Here is an 18,211-nt window from a genome sequence, read left to right as displayed (position 1 = left end):
GAGCAGGATGTAGTACAGCAGGGCAGGCTGTGATAGAGCAGGGCAGGGTGTGATGGAGCAGGGCAGGGTGTGATGGAGCAGGGCAGGGTGTGATAGAGCAGGGCAGGGTGTGATAGAGCAGGGCAGGGTGTGATGGAGCAGGGCAGGGAGTGATGAAGCAGGGCAGGGTGTGATGGAGCAGGGCAGGGAGTGATGAAGCAGGGCAGGGTCTGATAGAGCTGGGCAGGGTGTGATGGAGCAGGGCAGGGTGATACAGGAGGTGATGAGCAGGGCAGGGTGATAAGCAGGGCAGGGTGTGATGGAGCAGGCAGGGTCTGTAAGTGGCAGGTGTGATGGAGCAGGGCAGGGAGTGATGAAGCAGGGCAGGGTGTGATGGAGCAGGGCAGGGTGTGATAGTGCAGGGCAGGGTGTGATAGAGCAGGGCAGGGTGTAGTACAATAGGGGGAAATGTGATGGACCTGGGCAGGTTTTGGTACAGCAGAACAGCAGGGTGGAGGGGTGGAGGGCGGTGACCAAACTGATAAAGGAGAAAGGGGAGGAGGGGCAGGGCAGGGTAGGAGAAGGCAGGTCAGGAAAGGGCATGGGGCTGGGCGGGGCATGACGAGATGAGGTGGGGATTACTCACGTTGGCCTGGTACTGCTCCAGGATGACGTGCCCAGGGAACTCGGGCTCAGGGACGGCGGCAAACCTGCGGATGATGAGCAGCAGTGTTTGCAGGCCTGCCAGCCTCAGCACCTCACTGTGGTCTGTGGCTGCCATGAACGCCATGCGGATCAGGTCAGCCAGATGCAAAACCAGGAAGTCTGCTGGGGAAAGGTGCATGTGAGGGAGGTGGAGCCATCATAAAACTAATAAAATGCAATTGCTCAGGTCAGAGACATGCTGAGCAAGTGCTGATGCTGCTGCTATTAAGCAAGGAACAATTTACATAGCTGCATTGAAGACAGGCTAAGAAATCCAGCTACTGGGTGCAGAAGGTACATTGTGTGAATACCGAAGAGTCTTGATTTCTTGGTCCTGATCTCGAGGTCCTGAGACCACATAAACTTGGTCTTGGTCTTAGCATAAGATCTTGGGGAAAGACCATGACCTTGGACTAGTTCAAAGTTCAAAATGTATTTCAAACATTTCTGGGCCTGGTGCTCTGTTGTGTGTGGAGAGGAGTGAGTATGGCCTACACAGCCAGTGGTTTAGGATCAGATTTCAACCGAATGTTCGTTGCTATTGTTGGTGAACTGCTGCAATGGCCCAGATACAGCAAAGCAAAAAGACAAGCTAACAGGGCTCTTTCACTTACAATGAATTTCTGTGTCTGTGACTCTGTCGGGTACTCGGGGGTGAGTCGGCCAGGTTGAACACAAAGGAGGAGACTTCTTTGAATGTAAACAAAGCCTAAAAACCCCATAGTAGGCCAATGCCTTTAAGATAATAACTCCATCTCACTCCAATACTAGTCTGTGCCATAAAATTGCTGCTGCAGAGAATCAGCTGATTGCAATTTTCTTTTGTTTTGTACATTAGAGCCATTTACCCCACCATGGCTACTTAATAATATAACAATAAAAGAATACTGTTTACCTAATGCCCCCCCTAATGGCAAGTAATTACATTTAAATCTGTCTACACAAAATTTAATATAACCATTAATAGAACCATGAATCATCCATTAATATATACTTGATAGCCAAATTATGACAGATAGCCAGGTAACTATAAAAGAGTTTCATCAAAAATGGTCAAAGAATGCTAAAGAGGCACGCAATATTCACAATGTTTTTTATTATATCTATTAATTGTAGTCTTTTCTGTTCTTAGCATTATTACTTGGTGTATATTAGCTATCTTGTGCAAGCTAACAGGAAAATTGCTAGGCTTACGTGACATTGGATTTTGTTCTTAGTTTGCTATCGAAATTGAAGCTAGCCATCATGAAATTTGTGTTCTAAAACTTTGATGAGGATTGTGCAAACACAAAATGGAAGGCAGCTTGAAAAATCTGTACGATGACGCTCAATGAATTCCAAGGTACAACATACTCTTTCACAATGTCTGTAGACAAACTGGTAACATTATTTGAACAGGATATTTCCCCGTTATTAGGCTTGTTAACCAGCAAGGTTTAGCTGTTAGATAGCCTTACTAGAACCTAAATCAGATTAGTCAGTGCCAGTTTAACCTTTGTTAACATTCATCTTGACTGCTCTGGGCCGTGTACTCAAAAGATGGTGGCCGATCTGTACAGTTACCCTGCCTCATTCATTCAGTTTTCCCATGGCCTACTTGGATCTTTTAGTTAGAAACTGTCATAAAGCATAACCAGCCTATAACTGTAGCATTTCCTACACATAAATTCAACCTCTAGAGTGTTTCAAATGATGTTTAAGACTAGTAGAATGTCAACTGGCAAGCTAACAATACTGTAACAATTTAGCGAAAACAATACTGAGTGGCGTCGACTGTGGTCACCACAGTAGTTTAACTAGACCTGGTTCCAATGTACTATAAATATGCTTGCAATGTAATGAAATATTTTAAGTTGCAAATCCACAAGGACTTGTACATTCTGTAAAATTAACTAGACAACCAAGTATGAATATATCATATCTGGAGTGTAAGTTTAAATGATGTAGTCTTCATGGGGCAATTTTTGTTATTGGACACTTTGATGTGACACACAATTCTAATGACCAAAACTCTGTATCACTATATGCATTAATATTACAGTATTATAGTCATGTAATAATAATAATAGCAACAATAATAATAATAGTGTCATTGTCAGTAATTACAGTATTTAACAGGAAGTACAATTATAATATATATAGCCTACTTGAATATTAATGTGTAAATTAATTTGTAAATGTTCATAAAAGCTGAATGGGCAAGGGTGTCGCAAATTTTTCTGTCATGTTTTAAATACATTTTGTATATGTAGTAATGTCAATACAGACCAATCTTGCCAATCTTGATTTTCAGTAGACTTTATGTCATTTGTTGGCCAGTTAAACGTGAGGTGGAAACCAGGTTTTCCCTCTTCTATACCCTTCTACATGTCTGTTTTATTTACACTCTGTATGTAGATGTTACAACCATGCTGGATGGACACAATGCATATAAATAACTATTCAAGAACTAATCGGCAGCTGGCAGCTGCTTCAAAAGTGAAAGTGTCATGAAATCTCAATGTAGCAAACAATAACTGCAGATTTTGTATTGCCTGCAAAACAATGGCTAATTATTTCAATAGCTGTAATAGTACATAGAGGTAGCATATTTAAGTAGCTAGTAACATTCTTATTTTATTACACAAGCAGTAAAGACATGTAACCTATTAGAATAGTGGTATTCAGGTTGGATTCATGTCATCCTTGATTGGGTTCATTGCATGGAAATAAAAATCCTCATCCCCAGAAAGTGCACTTCCACCTCCTTTACCATCATCTTTCTCAATAGAATGAGACATGGCTTGAACTGCCTTTGCTAATGATAACGTTTTTTTGAAGGAACATTTTTGAAACATTACAACTGCAAGGAAGTGGTCTGCATGTTTTCAGCAGCTACTACTCGTAGTGACTAAACAGCGTGGTTTTCAAACGCAGCCCTGGCTTTAATGTCGGTAGATTCAACATACTTGAGAATTGCAAGTTTCCCATGCATAAAAAATTAATAAAAATCCTACACTGTATGGCAACAAAGGGAGTGCTTTTCGAAGCAACTTGCATCACTCGGCGTCAAATGGACTTCAAATTGTGCTTTATAATTTTTTGTTTGAGCAACATTTATTTTACTGCTGTGACTGGAATCATCTTCCCTGGTTTTAATTTATTTTATAAAACATAAAGATAATACCGTCATTATTTCTTAGTTTTAGAATGGCACATTTATTCAAAAATATATATATACTGTATATTTGTTTGATAAAAAAATGTATTGCACTTGAGGAAGTGGTCTTGGTCTGGTCTTGATTGTGGTAAGTACAGCATGTATAGCATGATGGTTTCTCCTACATGTGAATGGCAGCTGTAAAGGGAGTTTACTCATGTAAGCAATGAGGCAAACCTCAAATAAGAGTGACCAATGTGAGCAGGCATGGGAGGCTGCAAAGCGTCACTCACCCGAGGATACCTGCAAGCGACGCTCCTGAGCCAGGGCCATGTCAAAGTGGGCAGGGTCTCCATTCTCACACTGGGTGATAATTCGGCAGACGCACTCGGCAGAGAACACGCGCGTGGGCCATCTGGGATTTGTGAAGGGCCCACCAGATTTTGATTTTGAAGTGAAGATGGAAGAGTCATCCGACCGCTCCCCCTCATCCTCCTCCTGGTTGGTCTCTACTGGTGCGGCCGTGGCAAAATCTGGCGAAGGGTGGTGACGGGATCAGCATGTGTCTGAGTCCGACCTGAGTCTGGTCTATTACTGTTAACTCCACCAGTAACAGCTATATAACAGCTCTATAAAATTATGCAAAAAATGCTATATATAATTTATGATAATGCATAGTAAAGTAAAAAAAAAAAAGAATCAAAATGGCTGTCTGTGGAGGTGTTGCCCACCTGCGGAGGCAGAGAGGACATCTTTGCACAGCTTGAGCCAGTGTGCCAGCCTGCCCAGTGCCATAGAGCTCAGCATGTGACCCAGAGTCTCCTGTATGTCCCTGCAAAGCTGCGCGTCCGACTCCCTATCCAACAGGCTGAACAGCGCCCCCTCCAGGCCCGTCTCCTTGATGGTCACATCTATGGAACAGAGCAGAGGGACGCTATAGTCACCTTCAGTGAGACTACAGCTGAAGCAAGAGCAGGGTATGGCAGTCTTCTTAATTATGCAAGTATGAACTAATACGCACAGGAAGGTCTAATTATTATTGTTTGTTTAACACAAATGCTAAATATTTCTTCATTTTTGTTTTATGTTAATAAAATATTACATATATTAAGCCAAAAAGAGAAATTGTTTCAAAATATTGCACTAATCTTCAAACTCTGTTTATAAATGCAGCGTTTCCATAACTTGTGTCAGTACTGTAGCTAACATTAGATAAACAATGTAAGTATGGTTCATCAGCTAAAAATCAAAATGTATAGGAGTTGTTTTTGGTAAACGCCATGAAAATAATTCTGTTAGCCATGTTAAATCGCTAGCTATATCTGCCATTGATCTGTGGCATGAGCCGGCTTGCTACATTGGGTAAAAAAAGACATTTTAAACTAACAAATGTTAATCAGGGAGGATTGCATAGCACACAAGCAATTCATGAGTTAATGATGAAAATATTTTTTCCTTAATAGACAAAGCCATGTCAAACAAGAACAGTGACACTTTATTCCATTCCAAAAATAAATATTCAAATTTGCCTCACAAAATCACACAATGCAGCTGCGATATCTTCTATGTGCAAAGTCTCATATTTGTGCAAAAACTGTTGAGAGATTCAGTAGTGGGCTATTTATTAAAGAAATTGTGCCAGAAACAAAAGGTCTCACATAAGAACGTTGTAACCATTTGCATGCTATCTGTGAATGTTGCTGGTTTAGTTCACAACAGAGCCCTGAACGAAGATTTCTGTAAATCTTACTAGGTCCTGGCCCAGGAAATTGGAGGAATGCCTTAAACAGAAAATTGACTCCAGATCCTGCTCACATGATGCCGAAATGTAAAATTGTCAGAACATTTACAGGTTAAAATGTAGCCTGTTTAATGGAACTGAGTAGTGACACCATGGACAACCAAAGGGCTGAACCCTGAATATATAAAGTATTAATAAAACAACGCACTGAAAAGAATACTCCCAGGCTCTCTTGTGAGGCGCCTCTATTTTTTCCTCACCAAGCAAGGCGCTGTCTCTCCGTGGAAGTCCCTTGACCAATGCCACAGCATGTTCAGTCACCTCCGCTGCCTCCCTCTGTGCCAGCTGCCTCAGACAGGCCACCACTGCCCTCCGCAGGGAAAGGTAGGAACTGCACAAATTTGCCTGCGGACACAGCCGGATATGATTGGATAACAGATCCTTTCCTTTAACAAGCATGTGCTCAAACAAACACACACACACAAACACACAAAGCAGACCACTTACATTGGTCACATTATAGCCTCTCAGAAACTTAGGTAGGACAGAAAGAGAATATGCATGTTAGTCCACATGTCTGCCCCTGAAATCCCATTTGTATGGAATGATATAGAAGTATGAACCCTATTTTATTTTGACAGGCTATGAAACATTTGAGCCTGAATTCATACTTGTCAGTGCTACTTGGACTGAGACAGCAACCAACCAATTAACATGAAACCTGTTTTATCAAAGTTTATTTATATCTCCGTTACAGTACAGTACAGTACAGTACAATTAGATTCCCCTCTAATCTGAAACAGGGACGGACAAAATTCTGCTAACACTAAACGGTTACACATTGCAATAAAACAAAGTTAACGTTTAAATGACCAGATGGGGGGTTCCAAATTTGCCGCATTTCAATTTAAATCACATGCTACGTAAACTATAGTAAACAAATGTTAACGACGGAATAATAATTTCCACAAGCACCCACCACAGACTTCAAAAGCAAACACTGTAGTCTATATAAGAGCACAAATCACTAAAAAGTGGCATATGAACGGCAGCGCAGTAGGGCTGTCAAAAAATATTCTAAGTTCGAAAACTATTCGAAAATCTTTTTTTTTTTAAAGTTCGAACCTATATTTGAGCGTTTGAATATTAGTTGTGGATCCCGTGTTTTGTAATTAACATGAATACACAGGCTTTAATTTCGTGCGGCGAATCATGTTCATGCACGCAAAGTTCACTTCCTGTGCTAACGTTACTTCCTCTGTGAACAAAAAACGTTCTGCCCTGGATCCAAGCAAGTGGATCGTCTGGTTTTCCTTGCCAATAACCTCCGGTGATACTTTCAGCTCCATGGACACCCAACGTTACTGGTCAGCTAGCCTCGTGAGCCAGTCTCTTTTTTTTACTTCGTTCAACAGATCTGGTCAGCTAACAATTTAGGCTAAATAATGTTTCCATGGCAGGCTATGTTTCCTTTCTGTACTGAAGATTTTGATAAAATTGGATGATGAAAAAAGTTAAACAAACTAAACAGAGTAAGTAATTTATGTTGTTTTAGTACAGGTATTTTAACAGTTTTTGTGTTAAGAAATAAACAGGGATTTCCTATAAACAATCATTTCCCTATTATTGTGATTAATAAATGCCGAGTTGTGGCAAATTACATCCACGAGAAAGTGCTTTATTAATTTGCGCATTAGGCTATAGAAACTGCAGGGGACTCATTTATAAAACGAATTTGCGTGCATACGCGAAGTCTTAGACCTGACGTGGAGCCTCAATCGTTTCCACGGTCAAATCGAGTCATGTTGAAATTTTATAAATCACTACTTTGACATGATTTTCTACGTACGCGGCACAAAGTTGATCTAAAATACGTTTTATAAATGAGGCCCCAGATGTAGTAACCTAGTATGAAAGTTCACCGATGTCCTCTATTCTACTCCCCGCTTGTGGAACATAACGCGCAGGCCAGTTTGGAGGGAGCGTCACGTGCATATTGTGCCCGACAATAAGCAGCTTATGTTTGTGAATTATAGGCAAATGATATTCGAATATATTCAAACTCTAACTAATTACAAAAGCTAATATTCGAACTCAATTTCATGGCACCTTTGACAGCCTTACAGCGCAGAGTAGACAACATCAAATGCGTTGAGAGGATACAATAGCTGGAAGGTGTTGGGTTTTCTGAATATTAAAAAAAAAACCTATTAATTATTCTATTAATATATTCTATAAAATAAAAACAGAAATATTAAATTAATATTTTATTTAAGTAATAACAAAGAAAAGTCAAGAAAGCTTTCCTTTAACAGGAACACCGCTGGTCAAGTTTTCTTGCCTAGTTTTGTCTCTTTCGTTCTTCACAAAGCATTTTGGCGTGGAATTTCAGTTTCATTTTCGCGATGGGCCAAGCAGACACTTGTTATCACTTAACAAAAAACTTCCCATATCCATATCAGAACCTCACTCAATTGTTAAAACCAACACCAGATCAGCACAAATGCTTTTAAACACAAGCCTACAATAGTCACACTGAGAAAAGGACACTATGTAATACCGTTGGTGCTTTAAAAAAATGAAACGCGTTTAAACGAGTCCGACTAAGCCCCATCCTAAATTGAGAAGGCCCCCATTGCCCCCACTGAAATAAAGAACGTATACATGATCAGCCCCCCACAGATCGAGAACGTTTCCACTTTCCAGAATAAGTATTCTATCCATTCTATCCATGTTGGATGCAAGAAAAATGGGACAGCTTGCACAGAACACAGTATTTCACCCCATAGTCCATGTCCCAATGTCATCAAATGGGTGCCCAGCTCAGAAACATGCTCGTACACCCCCGCAGGTCCCGCGTGACAGCTCCAAAGACAACAAGCTGAGATGACCGTGGTAACAATTAAAGCACATATTTATGCAGCACATTTACACCAGCACAGCCTCCACACAGACATAGAACCCAAAGAAAATAAACGGACAGGGAACCTGGGGGAGCAAATTAGCTGAAGCACACGACACAAAACCAAATGCAAAAAGAAATGTTAAGCTTGGCAGCCATAGCACCACCCTGCAGTTAATCCTAAGTAGAAGCACATCCATTATTTACTGCCCTGGGCCTTTATGGAGTTGAACAAAGGGGTAATGATAAGAATAATGTTCTGTGTTCTTCGACTATATTATTTTTATGTCAAGATTATTTCCGCAATTTTTTTTTGCTGAATACTGTCATTGTGCAAGTTCAGTTTTGACGAGTTTGTTGAATTTTTAGCTTTACTCCCACAACACACCCCCATCAGCTGAAATGCAACATTTGAAGGAGCTTTTAGACTCAAGGTAAAAAATTGGCAATAAAGCAGCTGCACTAATGGAAGGAGCCATGCTTAGCGCTCAGTATGCATCAGTGGTACAAAGACTGATAAGGCTTTATTGCACATGCCACTCCCATTTCATAGCCATTTGATTGACCAGTCAGTCCAGAACATTAATGTTTATCCTTGTTCTCTAATGTGGATTGTCTATTCTCATGTGAGGGCATTCAGATCTTCTGGACTGCAGCTAATGCACAAAAGCATAACTGGAGGTCTGCAGCACCAGAGTTAATTGAGCGTATGCCAAAGGAAAGCTTTGGCTATGAGGGAAACTGCTGTCGCGCTGACACAGGCCAGATCCTTGGCACTACCCCTGGTGTGAAATGTGAAGCATCTCCACTCATGCTGGATTCTGATGCCTGCAGCAGTTAGTTCTGTAATAGCACACTGAGAACCAAAATGAACCACAAATGAAAGGGGGTGGGGCAAGGATAAGGGGGAGGTCAGAACTGTGAGCAGATGCAAGAGAAAACCTCACACTGCAAACCTGCAGAGAAGAGGGGGACCTACCAACACAGAATAATCCAACAAGATCTCCTGCATGAGAGAGCAAACGACAGAACCATCACCACAGAGAACAGTTACACACCTACAGTCAGAGCAGCTTCTCAGCTTTGGCACACACACACAGACACACAAACACCCTTTCAGAGGAGTGAGGGGTCAGGGGAAAAAAAGAGCTTTGGAAAGAGCAGGAGATGAAGATGAAATGAGTGCCAGTCCAACGAAACCCACTCAGCATTCAAAGCAAATATTCCTTTGACATTTTTTCTTTGATTACTTTGATCCAGTCATAACATGAGATTATGGGTACCTCAGCATGCTACGAAGCTTGCAATATTGGCCACCGTTGGCTCGATTGGCTCAACAGATGGAGTAGCTAGCTGTGTATCTCAACACAACTTTCTTATATTTCTTTTTAATTTCAAACATAGAATCTGCCAATGCTACATCATCCTGCATAGCTAGCAAGCCATCCAGTTGTTGGGGATCTGCAAAACTATTAAAATCTGATTTTATCCCAAAACATCCATTATTGAGACATGATCAATAAGTTGAATATAGGTGAACTCAAAGAGCTTACCTGCATCTGAGATATGCCCATGCTTGTTTGAGCGAGGCAATCACTTGGAAAATGTCAATTTGTCACCCATTATTCAGTGTAACAAGGCATGGGTAACACTGACCACAAGTGGTAATGTGTAACATTGTCCATGGCTTTAAAGGGTCTAGCTTGAAAGAAACAACAGACGTTGGCATAGCCCTAAATATACACTCACCAGCCACTTTATTAGGTACACCTCTCTTGTACCGAGTAGGCCCCCCTTTTGCCTCATGCACAGCCTGAATTAATTGCAGCATTGATTCAACAACAGCATCATGCAGTCCCCGCAGATTTTTTGGCCACACATTCATGCAGCGAACCTCCCATTCAACCTCATCCCAAATTGTGCTCTACCGGATTGAGTTCTGGGGACTGTGCAGGCCATTGGATTAAACTGAAGTCACGGTGATGTCTGAGGAACCAGCTTGGGATGTGTGCTTTGTGACATGGCAGATTGTCCTGCTATAAGTACTAATTTCAAAAAGGGTAGACTGTGGCCATAAAGAGTGTTTCCCGCAGGTTGAGAATTTATTTGTGGCAGTCGACTCCATGTACGTGCTCGGGGGGGATTTGTTTGTGATATATATATATATATATTGTTTGTACTGTTTTTTAAATTGTATTGTAACTGTTAAGAGGTTATTAAATATTGCTGCATGGACAGTTCACATTTTGTGTTCGAGCACTTTATTTATTAATATTTTGTTAGGGCATTTAAGTAATTAAATTTTTTTTCCCTTTGGCCATGTCTGCAGATGAAAATGAAATCTGTATGGCACTTTTTGTGTCAATTTGTACCAGTGATGTACAGAATGAACTGAATGCAAAAGGTACCCTAACTAAAACTAGTTTTTCAGTAATAAGCCGCGTTTCCACCAAAAGCACCCGGAACTTTTAGTCCCAGGAACTACTTTTCAAGGTACTAACGTTGTCGTCGGTCCATCTGTCCTATGATTTCTTCTGTAACCCCATACTACCACCGAAGTAGCCTACATTATTTTCTAATAACCGGGACAGTCCGGAGGGGTTTATTCCATGTTTATACAACGGGTTACCAACAATGACTATATATGGTTACTTTTGTATTTATTAATTTTTATCGATTTAATCACCTGGAATTGAAATATTCTTCTGCAGCCGTTTGGGCATATTTTACCGTTGTCAAGCAAAACTGTCGTTGGTAGTTGAACTTGGACCGTTGTTATGCAACAAATAGGATATAACAGGCCAATAGTAATAATGTAACTGTTTTATATATCCTCTCAAACACATTCATTATGTTTTTATGCGAACATTCACTTTCATGTCTTGACATCAGAGGCGACAGAATGCATTCACATTTCCAATATAACTGGCAACAACAGCAGAAAACATGCACACGTTGTAAACAATTTGCTGTTTGATTACTTTCTCATCGTCAATTCCATATAGGCTAATCGCAAAATGACAAGAATACAACGAAAACTCGGACTTGCGTGAAAATTTAAATTAGCAGTGGTACAGCCACCGTTTGCTTTCCTTCGAAGTTACTGCTAGCCGAGCAGCGAAGTGTGCCCTCCAGATGCGAACCATGCACCATAAATTAGTCCATAGTCTTCCTGGTCTTTTTGTGGAATTGAAGAATGGCAGAGTAAAATTACGGCAGTCTGAAAAAGCTAAAGGGACGATTACTAGAATTAACCTGTTATTTTACCCTGACAAAAAGTGCGGAAGGTGATTTCCAGTTTGCTTTTACTGTATCACCAATGTGAATTACGCAGAACTACCGCATACCTCACATAACTGTATCAAACGTTTTGAGTCAATTACAACGGGCTAACAAAGAAAATCCGGAAGAAAATATTCAGCAACCAAATTAATCCTTTTGAATGTCTTGGTACGTAATATGCTGTCCCAGCACGAATGCTTAGCATTTTATAAAACAAATACTAAAGCAAGAAAAGAACAGAAGAGCACACGTTATAATTCCAAGACATTGGCAGACTATAACCAAAACTAGGCTACTGCGCCGCATAACATACAAGTTTGATTTGAAGTTATTATGAAAATAAATCGGTTTGCGGCTGCATATTTTTAAACATGGCGGTTGAAATAAAACACTGCAAGTAGTCGACCAATCAGAAATTTGCGCCCCACCCCAAAGGTTCCGGTACTTTTGGAAAGTACTACCCCCGAGCAGGAACTTTTTTGGGGGTAAAATAAATTAAGACCCTAAACTAAAGATCCTAGTTCCTGCGGTCGAAACGCACTGAGTTCCTCAAAAGGTTCCTAGTTCCGGGGTAAAGTTCCTGCGGTGGAAACGTGGCTATAGTCTCAGTTACAGAAAAACCTTTATGCTATCAGAATGACTTGGAGGATAATACAATCACATGCAAAATTGGTACCTGATATCCAAAATGCCCTCATTTCTATACACAATGATTTTCATCAATTTCATCAATTTTCATCAAAGTAAGTAAGCCAAACTGTTAACTGTTACTATAGTAGTAATGTTGTGCAAACTATCTGAAGTGCAGTTTCTGCCTCCACCTCCTCTAGCCTTCTTTTTTCAAATAAGAATTTTTCTATACTCTTCTCTGTCAAAAGCGAATGGTTAACGTTTTTATCTGATGCTTACTAAATGCTATCTAACATTAATCCAAATAATGTTGATAACTTTGCAGCCTTGGTTAGGCAGAGGACACATTCTATTAAAAAAAAAACTATGCATAACAATGGCAAAATGCTTTTGATTTTGGAGAAACAAAATATTTAGTAACCTGGCAGATACGGATGTACGACTGTCCTAATTATGTTCACTTTCAGGCACTGTCCTCCATGCTCTGCTCTCCATACACTGGAGGGGGGAGGGCCAGCTCACGCAGCTAAATGAAAGTCGGCTGTATGTCACTGACATTTAAAAGAAAAAATAACTAATACAAAAGTGTGTTGCTCATAGAAATAAGCAACTTAATACTGAAAAATCTTTTTGGGTGGGAAAAAATTTGTTTGGGCAGGCCGCCCAATATAACTTGTTTGACAATTAATCGATCCAATAGATGACAGAATAAGCTATCTAACAATGTATAATATGTCTAATTCTACTTTTGGAATCATGTTTTATAGCTCAGCGTAACTGAAAGTTTTGTCTCATTATAGCTGCATTATGCATTCAGTCTGTGGTAGCAGTAAAAGACATTGCACCTGGCGAAATTTTATCGATGACTTTCATCATTTCTTGGAAAATATTATTATTCTTGAGAAATTCTGAGCATGGCTAAGGCATATGTTTGCTGATAGACCTAGCTGATATACCCTTTTTCTGGACTAAGTTAAAACTGGGGAACGACAGCATTGATGCATTATGCTGAAAATGTTATATAGTTAGAGTGTCTTTAAATAGGTTAGTGGTATTTTATAATGAGGATATCTCACACTGTAACATAAGCATTTGTAGGTAGCTAAGTAGTGTTTGTGTTTAATGCACCAGATGTGATCTGAACTGGAACACTGCCAAAATGTGGTGGAGGGTTGAATATTATTTTAATGTCATCCCATCCCCATACAAGAAAACATCACATACTGTAGAGTACAGAAAAACATACGAGAGTTAATGATTACACATTCAGGTACAGTACCACATTGTGTGATAATGTTTTTGCATTGTTTATAAAAAAATCTGATATCAGTGTTTCATCTTACACCTTCATAAGGGGCACATGTATGTGCTTTATAATGGACAAAAAGCATTGCATTCATTTTTGGAGAGATTTTGGATATGTTTCAAGAAACCTTGATATTTTAGGCCACTGTACTGATGGAAAGCTTGTAATTCTCACTTGAAAATGAACATTGAATTTCTTGTGGTTGATTTGTAGTGACATGATTATGTTGTGATTTACAGCTATGCATAATTTAGACATTTTGTATAGATTTGGAGACACTGGGTACACTGCTTACTTTCTGCTTCACAGATCTTTAGTAGTTCTGCATATCCACCCCCAGGACATGTATAGTTTAACCTGCTGTATATATGCAATCTCCCAGTATTTCATTGCAAACTAAAAATGAGCATTATAGATTTTTTGCCTTGATAATTGTATTTGTGCAATTTGCATTTATTTCTTCCTAAATTATGAATATTGTAAATGGTACAAATGTCTTGCTTCATTTATGCCATTTTTCAAGTCTCTGTGATGCTCACTTCTTGGGTGATAAAGCTTTAAATAGGGTACCCCCTAAATGGGCAAGGGTTGGCCAGATTTTGCATGTGCGCAAAGGGGTTAAGGGGCCTAATATGTGCAAAGAAAACATTCCCCACACCATTAAACCACCATCACCACCAGCCTGCACCGTTGACACAAATGGATCCATTGATTCATGCCGTTTACGCCAAATTCTGACCCAACTATCTGACCCAACTTCTAGCAGAAATCGAGATACGTCAGACAAGGAAATGTTTTTCCAATCTTCAGACATCCAGTTTTAGAAACGAGGGGGATACAGTCAGTAGGCCTATAGCATTGTTTATTGCTCAAGCAACTCCTGCTGGCCTTCCAGGCACCTATGGCTAGTTCTCTCTGGCAGGTGCGTGCTTCAGAGGAAAACCGTGAATTGCATTCACACTGAGCCGGCATCAGGGGTTTCATATGAGCTTGCTTGTACATAGTTCACAATTTGGACATTCCAGATTCGGGTGGGATTGGACATACCAAATTTGGAAAAAAAAAAAAAAAAAAGTCCATACAATTCTCTGTGAACTCTAGAGACTGTAGTGCGTGAAAATATGAGTCTAAGATGCTATAACCTCCACATCTGGCACCAACAATCATACTATAGTCAAAGCAGCTTACAGTATATCACGCATCTTGTCCATTCTAATATTTGGCTGAACAAAAAACTAAGCCTCTTCACCATGTCTACATGCTTTGTTAGCCTTTACCAGGATTCGTCGCAGGTCAGCCAACGTGGTTGAATGGAATGGCCAGCCAACAGCCCAGACCTCAACCCAACTGAACACTTGTGGGATCAGCTCTGGCATGCTGTACGTGTTAGAGTGACCAACGCAACCATGTTGGCTGACCTGTGACGAATCCTGGTTGAGGAATGGAATGCCACCCCACAGCAACGCGTGACCAGGCTGGTGACCAGCATGAGGAGGAGGTGCCAGGCTGTTGTGGCTGCGTATGGTTCTTCCACCTGCTACTGAGGCTCCTGGCTGTTTGTTCAATGAATAAAGCGGAAAATTACCAATATGTCTTGTTTGTTCCTTGTTACTGATAGAGAGTTCAATCATCCAATCCCCCAAACAACTCAAAACAATAGAGTCAATACCAACAGGAGAATACACTGTTTGACATTGGCAGGGAAATTTGCCACATTTCACTTGGGACCCCACCCACATAATCAGCTGTGTTGCTCATCCCACAAGTGCATGATCCTTACAAATGGGACATCATTGTAAGGCGAAATGAACAGGCTTTCCAATGATATAAAATACAATGCTAATAATACAGTAACAACAGAGATATGATCGACCAAACACAAATTTCCAAACATTTTTTGAGGAGTTTATATTGAGTTGCACCACAATATTCGCTGTTTGGAGAGCAGGCTATTTGCGTTAATGAGCAGGTGTACCTAATACGGTGGCCAATGAGTTTACGTCTTACAAACCACATTTTTATTTGGGTATTTAAGTTAAAAAATAAATAAATAAATAAAAAATAAACAATATTCACTTGAGCCATTTCAGAAAGTTTTGTCTTGTCACAATTATATTGATTTTATTCAATTTAATCAGTTAAAATTGTTTATATGATGTAAACAATTAAAAAATAAATTACCTGCCAGTGGTCACCGAAAATTTGGAAATTTATGTTTGTTAGTCAAACAAAGAAAGCATTATCAGAGTTTTGAGTCTCTACAAGTATGTTCACGGATATCAGAAATATTTAAACAGCTGCGCGTTTAACAGCATGCATGTTACTGTAGATGTTGGCAGAATTGAAAACTAAACCTTGTTTTTACTCTGCTATATATCCATATAAAGTACACACTTGGTTAATTCTGCAAAATATTGGTGAAAAGGGGGGATGAGGCAAAACCAGTGAAAAGTCATAAGAGTCGGGGAAGAATCTCTAGCTCGGTTGATTCTGAGGTGTGCTTAGGATCACTGCCTGGGTGAAAGATCCATTTGTGTTTCAGCTGCCAGGTAGAGGACAGCAGGATTTTGGCCAAAATGACCAGGTACTTGCTGCAGTTAATGATTCCATTGACCTTAAGGGTAAAGCTCACATTCAAAAGTTTTTTATTTTTTTATTTCAGTTTTCATGTTTTTGATTGGCCTAAATATTTTTTGGGTACAATGAAAACACTTTACAAATTTAATTTTCCAACGACCTGTGAGCTCTACAATGGGTGGTAAGCAAGCTTTGTAAAACAAAATTATTTTTCCAAAGGCTGTACATATGCAGGTATTCATTTTATAGTGTCTATTCACAACTATAAAAATACCCTAAATATCAGTTTTTTACATGCTGCCGGTACTTCTTTCCCTGAGCAAAGCAGTCTCTGGTAGCACGTGCGATCGGAAATAGTTCAAAAAACAAGATCAAACTTACTTTTTAAAGAAAAAAACAGGCAATATAAACATGTTCAACCTCTGGAGCCAAAATATCACAATACACTCACATACATACATACATACATACATACAGGAGTATATACCATGCTGTTCCACAAGCACTGCACACTATATATAAATACTGTATGTGTGTGAGTGTGTGTGTGTGTGTGTGTGTCAGAGAGTCAGATAGACTCACACAGAGGCTGGGCACCAGGCTGGCGAGGTTGACATGTTGGGGAGTGAACATGTGCAGCTGCTGCAGGCAGGAGATGGCCTGGGCCTGCACCAGACAGTCTGGGCTGTCCTGCATCACAGCACAGCCCACCAGGCAAGACGTCCGCAGCGCTGGCACAGTAGGGCCCTCACCTGGGAGAGAAAAGGGGAGCGCCATCATACACAGGGGCCCATGCCCAGAGAACAGTGTCACACAGAATTGTGGCTCTCGACAGCGGGGAGCGGGGTGACAGGGTCACAGCAGGGGGAATGATGGAAAAACAGGGGCTGGAAGCTGCTCTCAGTTTGTGCGTCAGTGGTATTACACAGCAGCATTTAAATAAGTAAACTACATCATACTGAAACAAGACCGTAACCTTTGGCATAAGATGCAGGCTACGAGCCTTCAGGAAGACATGCTGCACTGATGGGAAAGTGAGGCTAGCACATGGAGTCATTACACTTTTACCAATGACTAGCTCTTAAACATGCACCGTGCTTTGGACAGCACAGACATGCCAGCCAGTGGCTGACAGCACATGACGACTCTCTTCCTTCCCTCCTAGCTATGTGGATAGTCACCTTGCAGGTCAGGCCCCAGGGTGGTGATGAGGGCAGTCAGGCAGCGACCCAGGCTCTGGCTCACCTCCACATGGGTGGGAGGCACGCACAGCAGTAGCCGCAGTACCATGCAAACTGTGGGCTCCACGTGGCTGCGGTACAGTGGCCCTGCAAGGTCAATCACCAGAGAGAGAGCGTGCAGGGCCCACATCTGCCAGATACGCAAAGAAAAAATAAACAAATAAAACACACACACACACACGGACATTTTAGCTGGAGTCCTTTTCGCAATTTTATTTAGATTTAAAGTTGTATGAAGAGATACAGTTCAGGCCCTTGGGAGAAAAACCATATGTGTGTGTGTGTGTGTGGGTGGGTGGGTGTGCGTGGGCGTGTGGGTGGGCGTGTGCGTGCTTGTGTACAGGAGTGTGAAGCACTGTGGAGCAATGGTCAGTGTGGGAGGAGTGCTGAGGAATGAATGCACTGATCAAACAGCTCAGTGGTTTCACCTGAACTTCGGGAGAAGTGCTGTCCTGGGACAGGGTGAAGAGCACCCCCACACAAGCTCCGAGGTGCTGGGGTGAGCTGATACCCCCCAGATAACGGTACAGCGCACCCAGGGCCAGGGCATGGCCTGTGCGGGACACCGCATCCCTTGCGGTTTTCAACCTGCCCAACACAGCAAAACTGTAACACAGCCACAGTAACATGTACTCTGCTACTCAGAACACAAGCAGTGGTAAGTTCTGACCTTCTACCTCACACTTCTCAGTCCAGATATGATAGGCGA

At 41.0% G+C, this 18,211-nt stretch overlaps 1 protein-coding gene across 10 annotated transcripts in view; it reads right to left on the bottom strand.

Moving 5' to 3' along the window:
• The window catches only part of heatr5a (HEAT repeat containing 5a), a 97,925-nt gene that overhangs the window by 16,102 nt on the left and 63,612 nt on the right, over nt 1-18,211 (bottom strand). For 6 of the 10 annotated variants that reach the window (XM_064336112.1, XM_064336121.1, XM_064336130.1 and 3 more), the window contains 8 exons: nt 17,931-18,090; nt 17,443-17,632; nt 16,844-17,013; nt 9,446-9,472; nt 5,825-5,969; nt 4,555-4,734; nt 4,117-4,356; nt 626-804 (listed from right to left, as the gene is read on the bottom strand). In XM_064336112.1, the coding sequence (XP_064192182.1) occupies nt 626-804; nt 4,117-4,356; nt 4,555-4,734; nt 5,825-5,969; nt 9,446-9,472; nt 16,844-17,013; nt 17,443-17,632; nt 17,931-18,090 (1,291 nt within the window). The remainder of the gene's footprint in view (nt 1-625; nt 805-4,116; nt 4,357-4,554; nt 4,735-5,824; nt 5,970-9,445; nt 9,473-16,843; nt 17,014-17,442; nt 17,633-17,930; nt 18,091-18,211) is intronic. The other 4 variants (XM_064336150.1, XM_064336140.1, XM_064336174.1 and 1 more) reach the window with 1 other exon arrangement.

The sequence above is a fragment of the Anguilla rostrata genome, chromosome 1 (assembly GCF_018555375.3).
Source record: "Anguilla rostrata isolate EN2019 chromosome 1, ASM1855537v3, whole genome shotgun sequence".
NCBI classification, from domain to species: Eukaryota; Metazoa; Chordata; class Actinopteri; order Anguilliformes; family Anguillidae; genus Anguilla; species Anguilla rostrata.
Note: the sequence above shows the minus strand (reverse complement) of the source record. Positions and strands in the feature narration are given on the sequence as shown.